Below are 20,268 nucleotides of genomic sequence, written 5' to 3'. Positions count from 1 at the left end.
TCACCTGGCCTACAGGAAAACACACATTAGGTCTGTACAACTCTGGGATCGCGGTGAGGCATGCAACATATGAATCCTTGGCGTAGGTGGTATGCAAGTTTCAGTGTACCTGTAGGACAGTAAGAATGCGGTGGGCAGTGCTTGGAGTCTCCTGCCACCAGCTCCTGGCAGTAGAATCCTCTCTGGCATGGAATGCAGGAGGCAGAGCCCCTGGCTGGCTGGTATTCCCCAGCAGGGCACGGCATGGGGTGCATTGCCCCTAACCGGCAGAAGTGACCCTGGCAATGACAGAGAATGAAGAGGATTGCATGGAGATCGTGGCAAACTTAGGGTCTATGTAAAGGGTGGATCCCAGAATTACCAAAGCCTAGGGCAACATTCCGTGTGGATGTAATCAACATTTCAATCAGGTGTGTGTGACCCTTTGTCACTGTGGAAAGCAAACACCTCCTGCCCAGAACTGAGACCCACCTCTTTCACTGACCAGCTGTCACTAAGCAGTACCTTAGGGCAGAGGAATGCTGTGGGGCTGATGGAGCTGAAGTTTGCTGGGCAGTAAAATCCCTCAGTACAAGGTCCTGTTGGAGAACTCAAACCAACGCTAGCACAGAAAGACCCAGGATAGCATGGCACACAGCTCTCTGGGGAGGTACCACCTGAGGAGGAAACCAAAAGTCAAGGTCAGTGAGAGAGAGAAACGAAAGCACACCCAGTACAGTCACAGCATCATCAGCACTTATTTGAACTGATAACAAATTGCCACCATCAGGCGTGGCTGAGCATACCAATACCCTTCGGTGACCAAGGGGCACCCCCTCACCATGGCTGCCAGCAACGAAGTCCCCCATCACTGTGGACCACAGAAGAAACCTGTGGATGAAGTCACGCTCACCTGTGGCATTGTTCAGGGTCCCAACTGGGCAGGCAACAGGGAAATGAGTACCCTCTAGACAATAGTGCCCAAGTGGGCAGGGCCCACTAAGCGGGAACGCAGCTGTCCCACGCGGAATAGCGTCAGTGGCTCCTCCTTCACAGTAGTACCCAGCTGAACACAGGCCTGCCATGGGAGAACAGAGATGGTGGCAATCGCCAGCCGATGGCACCGTGGTCAGTGAAGAGGCATCTCTGCAAGCCCTCAGGGGTAGGCAGATAACTCAAGAGAAGCCAAAGCCCATCCTTGTCCTGTTTTATCACTGCTGATATCCTGGGCCGTTCACCTTTGGTTTGCCTTACTTCCTCCCCATCAATCTTTGGCCTCTATCACTTCCTTTCTTTACTTGCACTGACCTCATCTGGCATTTGTTTACCTTCTCACTTCTCTAACCTGTTCCCCATATTTTCTTTTCTGTGGAAAGAGTTCTGCCTCTTCTTTTCATGTGTCAAAAAAAACCAGTGACAATTACTCTGTGCTTAATAGGAGGGGAAGGATTTAGGAGAACAGAAAGAAGAGCAGTAAAGGGGTTAAAAGCAAAGAAAGATAAAGTGGAAAAAACTATGGGAGACAAGGAAAGTAAGGCAGTAATATGAAAGTGACATCCAAAACAAATGCTCAGTTAAAAGAATGAAACAGAGAAATGACTGAGGCACAGAAATCAGGTAGAAGGGCACCTTCCAATAGCCTTTACTGCCTCTGTTCACTAAGATATATTTTCTACTTCCCCGCATCCTTTGGCCCTGAATCTCCAAGCCCTCTGTTATTAACCAAACTCACCATCAGGTTCCCAGTTAGCATCTCCTCTGCAATACCTCCCCGCTGGACACAGCTTGCAGGCAGTGGGGGCCACTGCCCCCTCCAAGGCATTCAGCGTCCCCTCAGGGCATGGCAGGGGGACAGCAGTCCGAGCTGGACAATAGTAACCTGTACATTGAGAGAGGTGAATGAGACACTGCTCAAATAAGAAAGGAGAAAGAGGTGGAAATGCTGAGCTTGCTCTAACTAATGGCAAATACCCCATCCCCTGGAGTGAACCAGTGCTATGGCTCAGCCAGAAAGAGTTGTGCAGGCATCCATCACACCTCTTCCCATCTGAGTGTTAGCGGTTTTGCTACACACGTCTTGCTCACCTCTGGGGCAGATGAGTGGCTCGACAGTGGCAGCACTGCTGCAGGCCATGCCAGCTGGGCAAGGGAGGCATGCACTTGCCCCAGGCACAGGGCTGAATGTGCCAGGCTCACAGGGCAGTTCTAGCCCAGTGCCTGCAGGACAGTAGAAGCCACTGGGACATCTGTATCCATGAATCCCATCAGAAGGGCAGGGAGCAGAGCTTCCTTCCAGGCAAACATACCTGTAGAGACAGAATTCAGACCTGAAACAATAAGCTCACAACCCTGTTCAGAGGCAATAGATGAGGGAGGCACTAATCAAGAACCAAGGGTCAGCACATTAAGAAACATCCCTTGAAAATGCAGTTTATTTCAGTTTTGCTAAGAACTTCCCCCCTGCGTCTGTAATTTAGTGCCCACCTGATAATCCTGATAAAAGGCTTATTTGCACTAAGCTGACTGGAAAGCGTTCTCATTCTTGAAGGAAAAGACTTTGAAAACTAGGGGTTTTTTACTTCAATAGCACAGGGCCCAAGCATTCAGTTCCTGTTGTCTTTGCTTAGCCTCCTTTTATCCCTAGTCTTCTTGGAGGCCTCTGCTTTAATGCCACCTAGTTCTATATCGACTCTTCCCTTTACTACTTTCCTCCCACACCCTCATAACAAGTAAAGATGAGGAAATACAAAAACTATTATGGTAAGAGCTAAGCAACAAGGAAATGAGAGCCATGATCCCATTGCATGCTGTAGATAAGGATTCAAAGGATGTCGTTTCTGAAGAAGAAACAATTCCTAGTCCTTAAGGCAAATGACAGAGTGCAAAAGGAACAGCATTGAACAAAAGGGAAGAGTTGATCTAGAACAGCAAAGCTGTGGGTTTTTTGCCTGGAAGCAAGACCTATTTAGACTGAAGAGCAGGCTATAAGAAGTGAGGGATGCTATATGGCAGAGGTGTTGGAAACCAGCCTGGGCAAAGCACACATTGTATCCTGTTGGAGGGCAAGAACTTCACAGACTTTGGAAGTCAAGGGTCATTTATAATCATGTAGTAGCCATTACCACCCAGCCCAGAAAACCTTAATCAATACTGTTACAGCCAGGCTGTAACATCTTTCTAGGGTTAAAGGAATTTTTGGGAAGGCTTAAAATTCATCTGGGACGTGGCAAATCCCTCTTATTCCCATGAAGTCTGTTTCCGTGGCTAATTATTTTTAGTCATTCCAAATGTAGCCTTCACTTGTACTCTGAGCTTAGCTTTGACTTCTAGCCAAATTTCATTGTGATTTTCTCCACTAGATTCAAGAGCCATCTGCTATCAGAAATCTTTCCCCATGAAATCTCATTACTACAGTGAAACCGCTTCTGAGATTTTCTTTCACATATAAAATAAACCGAGCTTCTGTAGCTTCTTGCTATGAGGCATACTCATGAGATGGACAAATATTGCTAACGGCACTCGCTACTTGCATTATGCAGGCTGGAAATGCTACCTTGTCACTGGTTATTGCACCACCTTGTGGGAGAAGAGATAAAACACAGGTAGGAAAAAGGATGCCCTGGTCAAATTCTCAGCAACTGTGACGATGAGGCTAAATAAGGGATTTGTAATACACTAAACATGGTGAAAACAGTGAAAAACCACGTATAAGGCTGGGACGGACTGTCAGGCAAACATAAAGGGAAAAGGAATGGCTCTGAAACATCTACCGAGATCACCAAGTAGATGCTATATAGCCGACTCGAGGGGCTAAGAACAGTCTTTGTGGTTTAATCAGTCGAGTATAAATATTTGCACACAAAGCATTTGACAAGAGATATTCAGGCCCAGTACCTTTTAGTTTGGATGTCCCTCTACTATAACCTATAGCAATGCTGCCAGCTGTATTTTGCCACTAACAAGTGACTGTCTCACCGCACCCTGCGTTACACAGCGACGTCTGGGCCAGCTCAGACAATCCTGCCCCACTGCAATACCGTCCCGCTGGGCAGGGCTGGCACTGTTCCTCTGCCTCCAGGCCCACGATGGTAGAGAAGGACCCAGGAGGACAGGGCACAGGATACCCTGTACCACTGGGGCAGAAATGCCCTACAGGACAGATGTCATTACCAGGCAGACCAAGGCTGGAAGATTCCACCTGTATCAGAAAAATACAGAGGAGGAGAGAAAAAGTGTTACTGAAAGGCGATTTAGCACAATGTACTACAGAGACAGGTTCTGGAAGGGGCACATAGGAGCTGAGTCCTACAAGTTTGCTGCCAGTGAAACTACATGAAGACCATGCCTGGCATAAAAAGGGCACTGGCTGCTGAGGCATGGCTATCCTATCCCTGATGCCATCTTTTGGAGGCGATATTGCACAGCACACTCCAGTGCAATCCACAGAAATGGAGGTCTAGCCAGAATTTATTAGTAGGCAGCAACATATTCCAGCAGACATTAAGAGCAGCATGTCACTACATCTGAGGAGCTCTCAAGGGCAGCAGTAAAAGGCATGAGCAACCCCATAAAGAGCAGTAACGCTTGGAAAATGTTACACCAGAAGCTACAAGATTGCGACAGCCCAGTCCTTGTCCTCAGGTCACTAGGTTTACTGTGCTGCTGCCTGGCACTCACTCACCCTGTGTTTGAAGGGGGCTGGGCTGATGGCTCCCTTGGCACAATGATAACCTGAATAGCAGAATCCAGAAGGCTGTGATAGACCTGGTGCCGAGCAATACATGCCTAAAATGAACAGAAAAGCAATCTCAGTGTGATGGCCTGAACAGAAGATCAGTGGAGGAGTCAATAACATGACGGGAGAAGTCAAATTTTCCTTAAAATTCCCATGTATGCCCCCTGGGTTTCTTGTGCCAAGTCCCTGCTTACCTGCTGGGCAGGCCTCACAGTCAGACTCGCTAATGGCACCGGTCCTGGGGCCAAAGGTACCCTTTGGGCACGGATGCTCTGTACTGAAGTTGGTACCTGGCAGACAGAAGTACCCAGCAGGGCACAGCTCAGGAGTATGTGCTCCAGAACCTAGGATACAAAGAACAGCATCTTGCTCAGGAGATATTACAAGAAGTGACAGGCAGCGTCATTCTCTATCAACATAGTCAGCCTTCCTCCCCTATTAGTTCAGCCAGACGCAGGACAGGGGATTCATCGTGTGTACTTCTGATTTAGTTGTTCAGATTCCTGTTGCAGTAATTGGAGAGAAAAAGCACTTCCTGAGGAACTGCACTTCAAGTGCAATTCATCTCATCCTAAGGCAGACATCTAAAATGAGAAAGCTAAATTGCACTCAGAAGTGCCTCTTTCTCTCCATTGACTACGGAGGGAGTACAGAAAACTAGCTCAGATACAGATGTCTACAAAGGAGCTGTCTACAGTTTTATTAGAGTAATCCCATCTAGGGAGTTCAATTCCACCTGTGCAGCCATATTTCTTGGGTTTTTTTTTGTTGCATGCATGAGCTGCCACACAGAAATATCTTCGTTACTTGTATTTTCCTGGGCATGGAGTTTCTTTCCCCAGACAGGAGAAAGATTTGGCTTCAGCCTACTTGTTCACCTACAAGTCATATTCTTTGAACTGTGTTTTGACTTCCATTCTTGGCAGAAACTGATGCACCTGCCTGTCCAGTCCAATCCATGTAATAGTGACTTAGTAGAACCTTAACAGAAGAAAGGAAGCTATGGCATTCAAAATCCTTTTTTGTTCCACTAAGTCTAACAGGAAGACTCAGCCCTTAGTGACATGGAATCCCTTTTTATCACAATACACAGCCCTCTCCAGCCTCCTCACTTTTGTTAAGCTGTTCACAGAAGAATCCTGCCGGGCAGAGGTCGCAAAAGTCCTTCCTCTCCTGTGACTGATACGTCCCACTCTCACAGGGTATAGGAAAAGCAGATCCTGTGGGGCAGTAAAAGCCTCGTGGACAGCGATAGGGAACAGGAGTAACTGAAGTCTGGCCAGGTGGGCAGTAGTAGCCTGCAGAACATGGTCCTTCAGAAGTGGTTTTGCCCAGCCCTGCAAGAACGAAAGCAAACTCTTTCCTTCTCCTTTGCCAGATCAAAGACAATGGACAGTCTTATCTCCTGAAATCATGATCTCCTTCATCATATACCTGTAACATCTGTCAGAAAGTACCTGTTCTCTGAAGTTCAGCCTCAGACAAAGAACATCTTATCACAAAGTCAGTTCTGAATTATATGCCCTGGGGGAAACATAGCCTTCCCATTAAAATGCTCAACTGTGATTCTGAGGCTGTCAGTTTTGGTTCCAGCTCTGCTATAAACTCGTGTTAGTTCAGTCAAGTTATTTCTTCCCTGTTGCTTCATTTCCTCACCTGAGAAAGGAAAAGCCTCTTTGTCTCATGGAAGGCGATGGGTGAATCTGTTACTGTCAGCGTGACCGCAAGTATTTCGGTGTCAGTGGAACCAAATAAACATCTTGTACATGCAGATGGTGAGAACCCTCTGAGAAGGAGCAGCTGCCTCAGAGCAGAGACCCTGGCTGCTAGCCAGTACCAAGCGCCTGTTTGCCAGGATATTTTGTTTCCCTGAGAGGCCGAAGACATATAAGACATCTCAAAGAGGTGGCTGAGCCAAGGAAGAAATAAGGTGTAATGAATAGCAAGAAGTGTTATGGGTGACCTGAGTCTGCTACCAAGAACCCAACAGGAGTTTTGGAAGACAAATGATTCGGGGCACATATACTTGGTGCACATCCTGCAGAAACTGTCGCTAACCAAAGATGACGCGTGGCACTTACTGAGTTTGTTCTTCCTGTATCTGCTAAGGACAAACTTGTAAGAAACAAAGCTGTACTGGGTGTCTACCTTCACTCACATTGTGTAACCCCCCCAGTTCCCAAATACACCAGCAGAGACTCACCACTGCAGAAGTGCCCAGCTGGGCAGAGCTGACAGTCTGCTGACTGCCGTTTTCCACTCTCAGAGTTGAAGCTTCCAGGGCTGCATGGGATTGGGGATTCAGAGCCTTCAGGACAGTAGAAGCCAGGGGGACAGTGCTTATGATCTGGCTGTGTGGATCCAAGATCACAGAAATACCCAGCGTAACATGTTCCTGCAAGAAAGAAAAGCTTTGCCATTAGGTTCAAGCAACCAGAAAACATGAAAAAAATCCAAACTGGGAGACAAAAAAGATGTTAGATGCATGCAATACGCACCAGAAACACTGGCCAGGCCTTCTCCTTGGCAGAACTTCCCCCCAGGGCAGGGCAGACAGGCATTCAGGTAAACCATCCCAGACTGAGGTAAAAATGTGCCAGTGGGACATGGCTCTGGCTTGCTGCTACCTGGCGGGCAGTAATGGCCTGCTGGGCAAAGATTGCCTGCCTCATCATTAACAGGATTTGGTATATGTGCCTTTGAAGTGCAGTAATACCCAGGCAAACAAGGACCGCTTGGGGATGAGAGTCCTAAAGAAAAAGAACATAAAGTCAGATAAACCAGTGGCATTACATAAATCACAGCTCCTGGACTAAACAAACCAGACAAGCCTTGTCATCACAATGACTTCAGAGTCTACTGGCCTGTGACTAGCTCCGTTATTTAAAAGCTCGATCTACAGTCTCCATATTTAATTACACAACTGATTACCAGAGAGCTAAAGGCCTAAACAGATTTCTAGATCACCTTTACAGAAGGAGCTGATCAGTACCTGTCTTTCCACTAAGAGACAACCAAGAATAAATGAGTCCTAGAACCCAAGCTGCTTGGCTTTTGGTTTCATAATCTTTGCTGAAACAAAACCACCTTAATCTACCTCTTTAATTAAACTCACAAAAGGTAGGTTGTAAAAATCTTTAAAATGATCACAAAGGATCTCTACTCAAGGGGTCTCAGAGATCACTACAAATGCTATTTACAAGTCATATGAACTGCATACAGAAGAACACTTCACCCATTGGTGGAACTTTTTGACTCTCTTAGATACAAAACAGCCTAGGATTGTATTTAATCCATACATGATTCCTACCTGCGCTGGCACAAAATGTGCCTCCAGGACAAGGCTTGCATTCCCTGGGATTTCCCAGTCCAGTTTGGTTACTGTAGGTGCCCTCTGGGCACGGGTACTGATTGGCAGCTTTTGTTCCTGACAGGCAGTAATATCCTGCTGGACATTCTATTGGTTTGACCACGCCATGCAAGTTCTCTTGGAGATCACCTGGGTGGTCTTCTAGGGCACAGAACCTACCAAAACACCCCGTAAGTGCCTCAGCCGATGCTCTGTTCTTCCAGGCACTAAGAAACACTTTCTGCACAACAGTGACAGTCTAAGACTACACAATAAAAGAAAAGCAAATTACTTGAAAGGAAACAAATGGAGAGCTGAGATGCAACCTATCAGGACCATCTTCTCCATCCCAGCAGACAGACCCACCAGGATGGATCTTCTACGATACACAGGTTGCAGTACAGAAAATGAAAAAATAAAGGGAAAGGTGATAGGAAAACAGAAGCAAGAAAACCAGCCTTGTATATCAAAGGATACAACACACAGAGCAGCCTAAGGCAGAGAGAAATACATATGCTAATTCCTAAGGAAAACATCAAGAGGAAGAAGAGAATCCATTTCACTTACATTCCTGCTGGGCATGTTTCACACTGGCTTTTCCCAGCCTGGTCCTGATATTTTCCAGAGGGACAGGGTATGGGCTCTGGGCTGCCAGTGGGGCAATAGTGACCCACAGGACACAAATAGTCTAGGAGCAAAAAAAGAAATATCCTTCTAACATCACTGCTCTGCTTACATCCTCAACAGCTGTATAGTGCCATTAGAGGAAGCATCACCAGAAACCCAGAACTAGAAGATTTAATAAGATAAAAGCTTTATAATGAACAAAAAAAACCCTGGTTTTATTAAAAGCAGTGCTAAAGAGAGATTTGAGCGGTGGAGGCCCATGCACTGCACTCTGAACACCAACTTCACGTATCACTGAACTAGGCTTTTAACTGAACAGCCATGCAGACGCGTTGCCCTTAAAACAGCTTTCAGGAAGCTGAAGGGGCTGCAGCCTCTCTGCACTGTCACATGGCTCACTAACTTCCTTTTCACAGAGCCACCTGTATGTTTCTAAAAAGTCAGGATATGAGTTACACTTATCCCTACATCACCCTTATGAAAGGGAGAATAGACAATTGCATGTAACTTCCCTCTCACTAGCTCTTTCTAACAAAGGCGAAAATATCACACAGAATAAACTCTTGGGATATTTTTTCAGCTTGTTTTTTGCCTTGGCAAGATCCCCTATTTTTCCTACTATATTTATACAAAATTACTCACTACTTAACCTGTGTTACTTGGAAAAATTTTTTGAAAACATTTTTAATCTAAATAGCTAGCCATTTCTAAATGTAACTTGAAACTGCAACTAAAGGCAGATTTTAAGATCTTGCCACTGCAACTCCTGTAGGTAAAGAACGACCCCAAAGATTTCCTACCTGAATGCTGACCTGACACAGAGCCCTCCGGGCAAAACCATCCTTCTTTACACAAGCCCTCTGGGGAGCTCTGACCATGCTGAGAACAGAACCACCCTGGGAAGCAGGCCTGGCAATCCTGTGCTGACTGGCCGCCACGATGAGCCAAAAAGGAGCCTGAAAATAAAAAGCCACCAAAAGCACATTCTCACATCATCCTAGACCCTGCTGGAAGTGGCTGTGGAGAGAAGCACAAGCTGCTTACACAGTAACTTTCTAGCTACACTAGCCCCAGCTACCTCTTGCAGAACATGCCAAAAGGATGCTGGCTAGGAAAGAATACAAAGGGAGTACAGTCCCCAGCACTCCCTTAGGAGAGTAGAGGACAGCCTTCCTGTAAGAGGTTGGTCCTGAGTGCTGGCTGAGGTGAATTCCTACTTATTTCTGGTCTGGACTGAGCAGTGCAATCACTTGCTTAATGTAACTATAGATTTAATCCAGGAAAGAAACAAACATTGTACAGTCTTTCTCATTCAACTTAATCCTTTGTCTCATCAACGGTGGTGTTATAGGACAGCTGTCACTGTTCAGGGAGGGCAGCAGAGGCTCTTACATGTGCTCAGCTATGTGACCCCTCCTTCAGCAGGGCTCAAAGAGCTTCCCCCCACACCTGCACAGCAGCGTGTAGGCCACAGACTGAGGTTCCAGAGGCAGTTTTGCAATTACTGTCTGAGTGCACATTTAGGACTGACGTTTCCAATACAACAGCAGTGGATTAGAGGCTAAGCTTTTGTGCTGATAGCAGCTGTCCCTTGGGGAACATAAAGGCATGCTCAGCACAAAGTAACAAGGGGCTCAGACGAGCTCAGCAGCTCACTGGGCACTGGGAAGAGAAATGATAGAATGCAGCAGCTGCCATCAAACCTACCTGGGGGGCATGGAGATGGAGAAGAACTCCCTGCAGGACAAAAGTGGCCTCGAGGACAGATGTTCCCCACTGCTCCATCCATGGGGTTTGGGAGCGCAGAGCCCCCTGTGCAGTAGAAGCCAGCCTCACAGGGACCTGATGGAGCTGCGAGCTCTGCAGTTGCACAGTACAAACCTGATGCAGTGGGCAGAAGCAAGAGAAGTGTCATTTAAGAGACACCAGAACCAGTCACAGCACAAGACTGTGATTGCCTACTCATCTTGGCAAAAGGGAAAAAGAGTACAAATGTACAAAAAACCCAGCCCAAACCAAAAAACTTGCGCAGGAAGGAAGACTGTTCTCCTACCTGGAGTGCAGGGAAGAGGAAGAAATGAACCAGCAGGACAAAAGGTTCCTGCTTGGCACAGCCCAACAGAACCAGAAGCTGGAGCTGCCATGCCTGCTAATGGAAAAGACACAGACTGAGTTAAAACATAAGAATTGCAAGCACTCAATCTTATCTAAAGAGCTCAGGAAGAACAGAACTAGAGCACTGAATTAAGGAAAGTAAAAAGTGAAAGTAAGCCATCCTGAACCTGCCTGGGTCCTTTAGATGACTCTGTAATACCACCTCCTCAATAATAATCATCATCATGCTTTATCATTCCCCTTCGTACCGGAGTAATTTCCAGGAAACACTGGTTTGCTTGATGTGGATCCAGGTGGACAAAACCATCCAGGCATACACAGTCCATCTGGTCTTGCTAGGCCTGGCTTGGAACAGACCCTTCCAGGAGGACACAGCTGGCACTTGGAAGCATCCCAGATATTTAAAGCTTCGCTGTAGGTTCCAGGGGGACAAGGATACTGCGTGGCAAATTCTGTATTCCTGGGGCAATAGTGACCTAGGAAAGAAAAGACAGGTTTCATAAGACTTAACACATGCTGGTAATAGCCTGGGAAGAATCCCCAGCCTGCACACATAGCACTCTCTTTGTCTCTTTCTGAGAAGGACTGATCCCAAGCTATGATGGGGGGTCCATCCTGCAATTTATCACTACTTAGCGATAGCTACACCACATTGGCTGCATAAAATGAAGCTGATTGGGGCTGAGGATTAGCAATAGTTTTAATAGCATGTAGGTTTTTTTATTGAGAAGATCTCAAAGTGTGTGATAAAGGTCTACTGTCAAAACTGTTTGCTCCGTTTACCATTTTGCACATTCAGACGGGAAATGAATCCCAAAGAGCTTAAGTGCTTTGACCAAGGTCATTTATCTGTCCAGCAGAAGAGATTCATGCCTCGTGCAACCCAGTCCAATGACAAATCCACTCCAAATAGCTGCAGGGCCATCTGCTTATCCCTTAAACAAAATTTCTCAGAATAAGTGGGTAGGTGCAATCAGACCCACCTGCAGGGCAATCTGTGTAGTTTGTGGAAGCAGTCGTGCAGTAAAAGCCTTCTGGGCACTCCAAACACTGTGCCATACTCCAAGATGGGCTATAACTCCCTGCAGGGCAGGGCTTGGCTCTGCTGCTCCCCACCGCACAGTAATGTCCAGGTGGACATGGTCCTCCACTGACTGTTGTCTTTGAAGAAAAACACAACAGTGACAGTCTACAAACTCAGAGGGTAGCCTTGCAAAAAGATTTATGTCAGATTCTAATGGTTAAGAGAATTAGACATTAGTATGAAATTCTGCACGCATCCCCCAGCCTTCAAGGCTGCACACCTATCCTTTTCCAAAATAAGGGATCAGAATTCTGCCCGTAACAAATCTTGCTGGGCTGGCCATTTGGAAGATGGCACCACCCTTTCTTCATTCACAGAGAGCTGTGGCATAAAACCAGTGTCTTGCTGACTTATCATCTTTAAAAATTCTTACTGTATTTTGCCTAGGAGGAGGGCTGACAGATGCAGTATTCTAATCAAACACACGCACTCCTAACCTCTGCAATTTTAATCTAATATGGCATTCCACTCTGCTTTGCAGCATCAATATGCAAAGACAGAACTATTTTTGGTCAGCTTTTAGATGTAAAAGCTGAAAGAAGGCCAGGTGTATTTTGCCATCTCTAACCCGTTTCACTATCAATGAACCAGATGTACCTGATACAGAAGATAACGTAGTAAGAGAGAGTTTAATCCGGGGCAAAAGAACTAAGGTGACCTTATGGTCGTCAGTTCCACAGATATGACATTTGACGCTATTGACATCACAAGCACAGCTTACCCTGGGCGGTTTAGGAGAAATGGTTCCTCCGCTACAGTAGAATCCAGCCTCACATAATCCAGTCGGAGACGCAAGTCCAGTCCCATTGCAGAAATACCCTGAAATTAAGAGGGACCACAAAAGGACCATAATGATATTGGTCACACAAGACAGACAACAGCAAGTACGTAACAAGGAAATAAATCACTGAAGCATCATGTTTGATGTCACCCACATCTGTTCTCCTGGAGATGCTTTCCCTGAGAATAGCTGCGAGTACAGAGCTTACATGCCCGAACAAAGAGCACTCCTTGTATCATCTCTAAGTATGAAAGCATCTAGAGAAAGGGTGGAAGCTCACAGTGCAGAAGCTTGCACTTCACTGTGAGTATCCTCTTACGTGGAAAAGTGGCAGATTTAGTCTCTCTATGCTCTATTTAACATCTCTCGCCAAGAAAAGAGTTGTTCATGATTGCCTGCTCTAGAACCACAAAGTTTCTCAAGAGCCCTAGAAATGCTGGTGCCTGGCTAGAATCTCATTAATCCTTTCTTTTCATATTGTACCTGCATCACATAGGAGACAATCCTCGATCCCAGTATTCCCAGTTGAGTTGCTATAAGAACCAGGAGGACATGGCCGTGGAAAGGCAGAGCCCATAGGACAGTAAGTTCCCTTCGGGCACGTGTTCCCCAGGAGACCATCCGTAGGTGCTGGACTAGAAACGCCTCCGCTGCAGTAGAACCCAGCCAAACAGGGTCCTGTAACATGCGACTGTCCCGGAAGTGCACAGTAGTGCCCTGAGAAAGCAAAGCAATACCATTAGTACTGGCAGAGAAAAACAAGAAAGATACTTCAGAGAACAAGCTACATGCTTACACAATTCGTCCACTGAACCACTGAAGCTCAAGAACATTCAACATACATTTTCATACATTCTCCTCTCACCATCCCGAGACATGCTTATTTGCTGTTTACCTGGGTCACAGGGGGTGCAGTGAGACATCAGGCTACTTCCATTCTGTGGGTTGTAAGTCCCCTTAGGACATGGGAACTGAGTTGCAGAAGCAGTACCAGTAGGACAGTAGTGACCAGTTGAACATTCATTCTCCAGAAAGGAAGAGGAATTTTTGGGGCAGAAGAAACTGGTCCAAAGAGAGATTAAAAAAAGAGGATGGAAAAAACCACATTTTTTTCTAGCAATATTCTACCCAGAACTACCTGAATAATGACTTAATGGCGGGACTAGGTAGTCTAATGTGGCTGCTGCACTGTGCTGTATTGACCACAAGAGAGACCTACTTACGCATATTTTTAGTTGTTTCCTTGTAAACCAAATTGATGGCATAATTGCAAAAGCCACAGAGACATAATTTTCTTAACTTGAGTCATAACACATCCAGGCTGTGATTCATCAACTTGTAAAAGTTAATCAAGGTCAAATCCAGTCAGTAATTGGAGATGAATCCCCCAAGGAAAAGCCAGACTCGGCATCAGGTGATATACAAGATCCTCTTCCCCTTCAAAAGGCCTCTGTCAGCCTGTTGCCAAGGGAACCATCTATTACTTCAGACACGAAAAAAGTTTATGGTGCCAATTGTTTCCTTGCTCTGAATAGCCTTCTGACCTAAATTCCCTTTCGGTGTAGTTGTACCTGGGTTTAGGACTTTGCCTAGTCCCATAATCAATTATATAGCGTTGCTACACAGAGCTCAATAGTCGCTCTGCTTCTTCTCAGACACAAGTGCTTTTCACTAGTGAAGTAAGTAATTTTCCCACCGCACACTGCTCCATGATGACTGGACAAACAATTATTTCCAACAGTCCCTTACTCATACATACAACGCTAAGCTCACTGTCTCACTCTTACCCTTTAGGACAGGGGAGGCAGCTGGCTTGCCTTTGTGAAGGGTTATAGGACCCTGCCAGACAAGCAGTTGGAAGAGCTGTGCCCTTGGGACAGAAATGCCCTGGAAAAGAAAGAGCAGATCAGAATCAGCAGTCTTCGAAAATCAAAGGCAAACCAGGTGTTTAAATGGGACCCTAACTCACCTGGGGGACATGGCTGTGGCTTCTCACCAGGGACACAGTAGTCACCCTCTGGGCAAGCCTGGCACTTCTCCCCACGGATGTGTGGCATGTAGGAGCCAGGAGGACATGGCATTGGACTCCTGGATCCAAGAGGACAAAAGTGATTGACTGGACATGGAGCTCCTGAAAGGCCATCAGTGGGTGTTGGGGTCTGGGCCCTAGTGACGCAGTAGTACCTGCAGCCGTGAATACAGAAACATACTCTCTTTTATTTCAAGAAGGTCAAGAAGACCCCTTGCAGAACACCTCTCCTTACACAAAGTACATAAATGTGTTCACTCTTTTACTCACCCAGCACTGCAGTGTCCTGAAGGCGCCCTCTGGCCAGAACTATTGCAATAATATCCCCCAGGGCAAGGCTGGCATTCCTGCAAACTCCTACTGCCTTCACTGCCAGACCATGTGCCGGGAGGGCACTTTAATGGAACTGGGGCACCTGGCAAAATCAATTGCACCAGAGTGAGGAAATACCACTTCATGCTTTCTATGAATTAAGAAAAATTATGGTTTGGCAAAGCATCCTACCTTCAGGACAATAATGACCAGGAGGACAAGGAAGTCCTGATTCTCCATCTTGGGGGTTTCTTAGTCGGGCACCACTTTTGCACCAAAATCCCTCAGCACAGTCTCCTAGAAAACAGAAAAACATATACAAGATACAGAAACGTATTAAAATAATAGGCACATAAATGCAAATTTCAGAATACAGACTGAAATACAGTCATTTGCTATGCCATCGTGCAGAGCATGTGTACAAATTAGCGATATAACGAGCCAGTGTACAAATTAGTACACAAATTAGTGCAGAGCCAGTGTACAAATTAGCGATATAACGGTCATCAAGCAGAGGACTTGCCTGTAACTGTAAGGAGTGCAGAACTGGTAGCAGATGCCAGACTGACATTTCCTAGATAGGGAAGCACTTAGCTCAGACTAAGCACTGCCTCCATATTTGGGCAAGTACTTGAGCACACATTTCTCTTTAGGCACATATTCAACACATCCTAAAGCGAAGACTGAAACGTCAATAATTTTATTGAAGTGCTTTGCTGAATTAGGGCCTTTATCTATACAGGGCAAGGAGCAATGAAAAATCATCAGTGCCAATGTGAAAAAACAATCTTGAAAAAAAAAAATGGAGAGATGTCATTGCTGGGTATTTTGTCCTCTCTTTGCTAAGCCTAATCACATGTGCATCAATTACATGAAAGGATTAGTTCTTCAGGAACTAGGCTGAAAAAACAAACTAATTCTAAAAAGAATGCCAGACAGGTTTGACACTGGAAAACTCCCCACTGGATTTTTTGATGAGGTATCATACATAGAATTCTAGTTTCTGCAGTCCCTCTCTCCCACTTCTTGCTTAGAAAAAGGAATCTTTTTCATTCTCAGGAAGTTCTTGACAAGTAAAATGGGACAGTTCACCTTAGCTGAGATCAGAACCCTAGAGTCCTAACTCCAGTCCCTGGCCCTAGCCATCGGCCACGGATACGACTCTAGCAGTAGCGAATATGCTCAGAAGAACAGCAATATACCTGTTGGGGCAGCAAGTCCAGAGAATTCACAGTATTTTCCTGGTGGGCATCTTTGACATTCCTTGATAGTTTTCAGTTTTTGCCTTGGTCCAAAGGTTCCTGCAGGGCAGCTGTACTGAGTGCTCCTGTTCGTCCCCAGTGGGCAGTAAAAACCTCGAGGGCAGGGGTAAAGGGTAAAATCAATAACTGGCCCTTGCTGGTTGTCACAGTAATAGCCTGCAGTGAAGACAGAGGAAAGAAAGCCAAATTAGTCACTGAGAGATGCTAACTCTTGAAGTGCTGCTCAAAAGAGAAGACTCCTAACAGGTTCTCCCAAGCATACAAAGTACCTCACTGGCTACTCAAAGTAATTCTATTGCTGACCTTAAATTACTATTGATCTGACTCACGCTCCTGCTGGGACAAATACACATCAAAGCTTTCCACTTGCTACACTCTTTAGAAGGAAATTTACCACCCAATAGTCCAGAACACAGGACAAAACTTACAGGTGGCACAGGAAAACACTTAAGACACAGCATTGATCTCTCTGTTTCCTTTCAGTTACTGAAACCCTTCCAATAAAGTTTTCCCACTGAACATCAGTTTTCCCTTGCCAATATTTGAATTGTTCAGAATACACAGAAGTTACCATTTCTGCTTTCCCATCTGAATTGCTTTAACCTCTAATGGCCTTTTCACACAGAGCCAGAAATTGTTCTTCTGCAGTCAAGAGAAGGAAACCACTGAGGTAGGCAGCAACTCTAAACTTTCATCTCTAGGATGGCTCAAGAGTCAATAATAAGCAGGCATCTCTTGTATGAGGGATGCGCTGAATAACCTTTGGATATTGTGAAAAATGTAACTCCTATTTTCTGGATGCCTGTACAGTCTACAGCACGTATCTGACTCCCTGTCAGATCTCCCAGCAGGGGAAAGGCTTTACCACTCGAAAACAGTGACTCACAGAGACACACCTATTTTGGTCTTGTCCAATACACACAAACACACGCTCCCTTGAGCACGTCCCCCAGAGACTTTGTCAATCTGCAGTGCAGTGCAGCTTATTCTCGACTTACCTTCCCAGCACTCTCCAGTTGGGGCACTGAGGCCAGGTACCTCGCAATAGAAGCCAGAGGGGCAAGGCTGGCACTCGGAAAGCGTTCTCCTCCCTAGGAGGCTGGAAAAGGTGCCAGCTGGGCAGAGCTTGGGTACTGCTGATGCTGCAGCTGTGAGAACAGAAGCAAGACAGAGAGAAATGAACAATGAAAGAATGGGTGAGATAGCTGCATTCAGGGGTTGGATGAGCACACAGCAGCATGGAAACAGTTATCAGTGAAGTCTTATTTTTTCACTCATAGATCAAACAGTGCTGCATGGAAGAGGACAGACATTATTAGCTTCATTATACCAAGGGGAACAGAGGTGAAGCTAATTACATTCTAAAGACAGACAAGTTTAGGCACTGAGACAAATATGTCACCACTTTCAAAGAACAGGCCAGAGGAAGAGCTAGGGGAAGAATCTGGGACTTCAGGCACTGTGGTCGGACCCCAGCCAGTTGGCCACCATGCTCTCAAAATCACCCATCAGTGTTTCAGATATTATATGACATGAAATTTTCAGTATTTCATGTATTATGTGACATGAAGTTTTTAGTCCTGATTGATGCTGGATACTTACTGCAGTAAGTCCCCACAGGGCAGATATTCCCAGTCACACCATCTGTGGGTTTGGGGAGAGCTGCTCCACCATTACAGTAAAACCCAGCAGTACACTCCCCACTGGGGACAGACAGACCTGGAAGACAGAGAGGATAATAGCACTCAAAGCGCTAAGACAAAGGGAGAAAAGCAGGAAAAACAACCACTCACAGCCTCCCTCTGGGCAAACATTGCAAGGTAACACCTGAGCCCTGTTCTACGCTAGTCCAGGGAGACACCAAAGGCATCTTGCAAGCACCATTGCAGCTCTACGTTAGTATCAGGATAAAACCAGCTCCAATTTAACACACTGAAAGAATACTGAAAGGACAGAAAAGGAGTAGGAGGAAATGAAGCAGCAGCCAGTATTCCAGCATCTGCAGGCTCTGCAGATGCAGAGAATACAGGCGAGTCTGACAGGAGACCCTGATCCTCCAGATCTATGAACCTATAGTGACGTGTTGTTCATACTGGTCCTCTGAAGATGGGAACATGGCCACAGAGGCAAAGTGACTCACTCAAGGTCACACAGAAAATTCTAGGCAAAGTCAGGTTTATCACCCAGAAGCAGAACTTAGCTTTAGGGTCCTCTAACAAGTTCTTAAATAGCAGACACTTCCTTGTCCACACAGTGCCTTTATTTTAACTCCCCTCAAAACAGATTACTCCTGTTCTTCAAAGACAGACACTAACCTGAGGCATTGCAGTAAAACCCTGGAGGACAGGGAAGAGGCTCTGGGCTTCCTTTGGGGCAATAGAAACCAGCTATGCACTTCCCTCCAGTGGCAGTAGCTGGACAGAGGCAGTTGGCATTGGTGTAGTTATCCAGATCAAAAGGCTGTGAGGTCCAAGCAGCTGAGATGCAAAACCAACCTGAGAAGAGAAAAACCTGACTGAGAAGTTCTAGCAACGACAGAGCCCCAGGAATTATCATGAGTACACCAGCTGGGATGGCCTTGCATGTAATCTCTGCATGGCACAACCGTAAGCACACAGAATATGAGGCAGGCTAATATCACTAAAGTTTAACACCACTATGGCATAATTTTCCATGCAATTGTAAATGCAATGATGCTTCTATATAATACCACATCAGCAAAGAGGGTAAGAGATCTTACAACCCTAAGTTCAGTAGTTTTGCTTTATGGGGACAGTGCTCAATTCAGACTGGAAAGGCTGTGGTAAAAGCTGCAGGATACAATCATCAGCCTCCCACACATACTGCCCCCAAGTGCTGTGCAATACAACAGCCAAACGGATCCAGACTCACCTGCATCACACTTGCCCGAGGGAGCTGTCAAGTTCTCCTTCCCACAGTAGTGCCCAGGTGGACAGGGCAAGCAGCTATCCAAGCTCTGTGTCATGGGATCAGGGTTATAGTAGCCCCGGGGACAGGGAAACTCAGTAGCAAACCTGGTTCCTTTGGAATAAAGAGAGCAAAAATCTTTCATGGACTACACATACTATCTTGGCTCTTAATCCTGCCCTATCACTTCATGTCATCTTTGCCAGTTTATCTCATTGCTGTTCTCCATAGTGCACAGCTTGCCCTTCATGGCCAAGACAGTCTCTGGGCGCTGTTTAGCTTGCCTGTGAGGGGGTTAAGCAACAGCCATATCTATAGTTTAAATTTTTTTTTTTTTTTTTCTGTGAAGAACCAGAGTGACACTTAAATGTTTTGTTCACAGAGATCATTTCTTGCCTTTAAGAAGAAGAAACTTTCAGCCTGGCCAATGGATTGCCCTGTCCCCTGGGCCCATCTCACCTTTGGGGCAGTAAAAGCCAGCTGGGCAAGGATTCACACTGAAGGTGGTGCTATTTTCTGGGCAGTAGTAGCCTGCTGCACAAGGGAAGCATGCAGCTTGTCTGGTGAGGTTGTTGTAAGTCCCTGCAAGGCAGGGTAAGGGAAAGCTGGTTCCTTCTGGGCAGAAGTGGCTCACAGGACACGGGCCTCCTTTCTCCCACATACCTAGGACACAGAAAGCAGAAGAGACATGGCCAATAAAGGTTGCTGCTGGGGGAGGGACAATACCACCAAAGGGAGCTAACACCCCACTGATGAGGATTATCACCCCAGAAGACAGATCAAGAGGATGCACAACAACAATAACAAGAATGACCACCGTATCCCAGCTTTGGAATTATTCAATGCTGTGTCACCATCTCTCTTCCCTCCTTGCTTCACAGGCAAAGCCACAACAAATCCTATTTAACAGATCAGCTTTCTAAACACTCCGCTTCACAATATACCAGGTATCCTGGAGAATATGGAATTGTCCACTGGGGACTTGGAACTCTTTCCTGGAAATTATTATTTCCAAGACACAATAAAATGACAAGGGGGAATCAGGCTATGTCCATTACAGGCAGGCA

At 46.0% G+C, this 20,268-nt stretch overlaps 1 protein-coding gene and 1 long non-coding RNA gene across 2 annotated transcripts in view; both read right to left on the bottom strand.

The window, feature by feature from the left end:
• The window catches only part of LOC148054988 (uncharacterized), a 59,022-nt gene that overhangs the window by 13,771 nt on the left and 24,983 nt on the right, over positions 1–20,268 (bottom strand). The window contains exons 17-29 of the mRNA XM_087763235.1: positions 19,661–19,864; positions 19,166–19,315; positions 18,589–18,768; positions 7,213–7,464; positions 6,918–7,109; positions 4,909–5,058; positions 4,661–4,764; positions 3,960–4,177; positions 2,065–2,285; positions 1,712–1,858; positions 893–1,057; positions 505–656; positions 110–278 (exon numbers count right to left, since the gene is read on the bottom strand). Coding sequence (XP_087619361.1) covers positions 110–278; positions 505–656; positions 893–1,057; positions 1,712–1,858; positions 2,065–2,285; positions 3,960–4,177; positions 4,661–4,764; positions 4,909–5,058; positions 6,918–7,109; positions 7,213–7,464; positions 18,589–18,768; positions 19,166–19,315; positions 19,661–19,864 — 2,304 coding nt within the window. The remainder of the gene's footprint in view (positions 1–109; positions 279–504; positions 657–892; positions 1,058–1,711; positions 1,859–2,064; positions 2,286–3,959; positions 4,178–4,660; positions 4,765–4,908; positions 5,059–6,917; positions 7,110–7,212; positions 7,465–18,588; positions 18,769–19,165; positions 19,316–19,660; positions 19,865–20,268) is intronic.
• On the bottom strand, positions 13,325–14,765 carry LOC148054989 (uncharacterized). Its single transcript, XR_015706055.1, has 4 exons — positions 14,640–14,765; positions 14,458–14,557; positions 13,566–13,732; positions 13,325–13,387 (listed from the first exon to the last, which is right to left on the bottom strand). It is a non-coding gene; the product is annotated as an uncharacterized LOC148054989 (long non-coding RNA).

This window comes from Nipponia nippon, unplaced genomic scaffold (genome assembly GCF_047370975.1).
Source record: "Nipponia nippon isolate SJK-2023a ecotype South Korea unplaced genomic scaffold, ASM4737097v1 scaffold_28, whole genome shotgun sequence".
In the NCBI taxonomy this organism is placed as follows: Eukaryota; Metazoa; Chordata; class Aves; order Pelecaniformes; family Threskiornithidae; genus Nipponia; species Nipponia nippon.
Note: the sequence above shows the minus strand (reverse complement) of the source record. Positions and strands in the feature narration are given on the sequence as shown.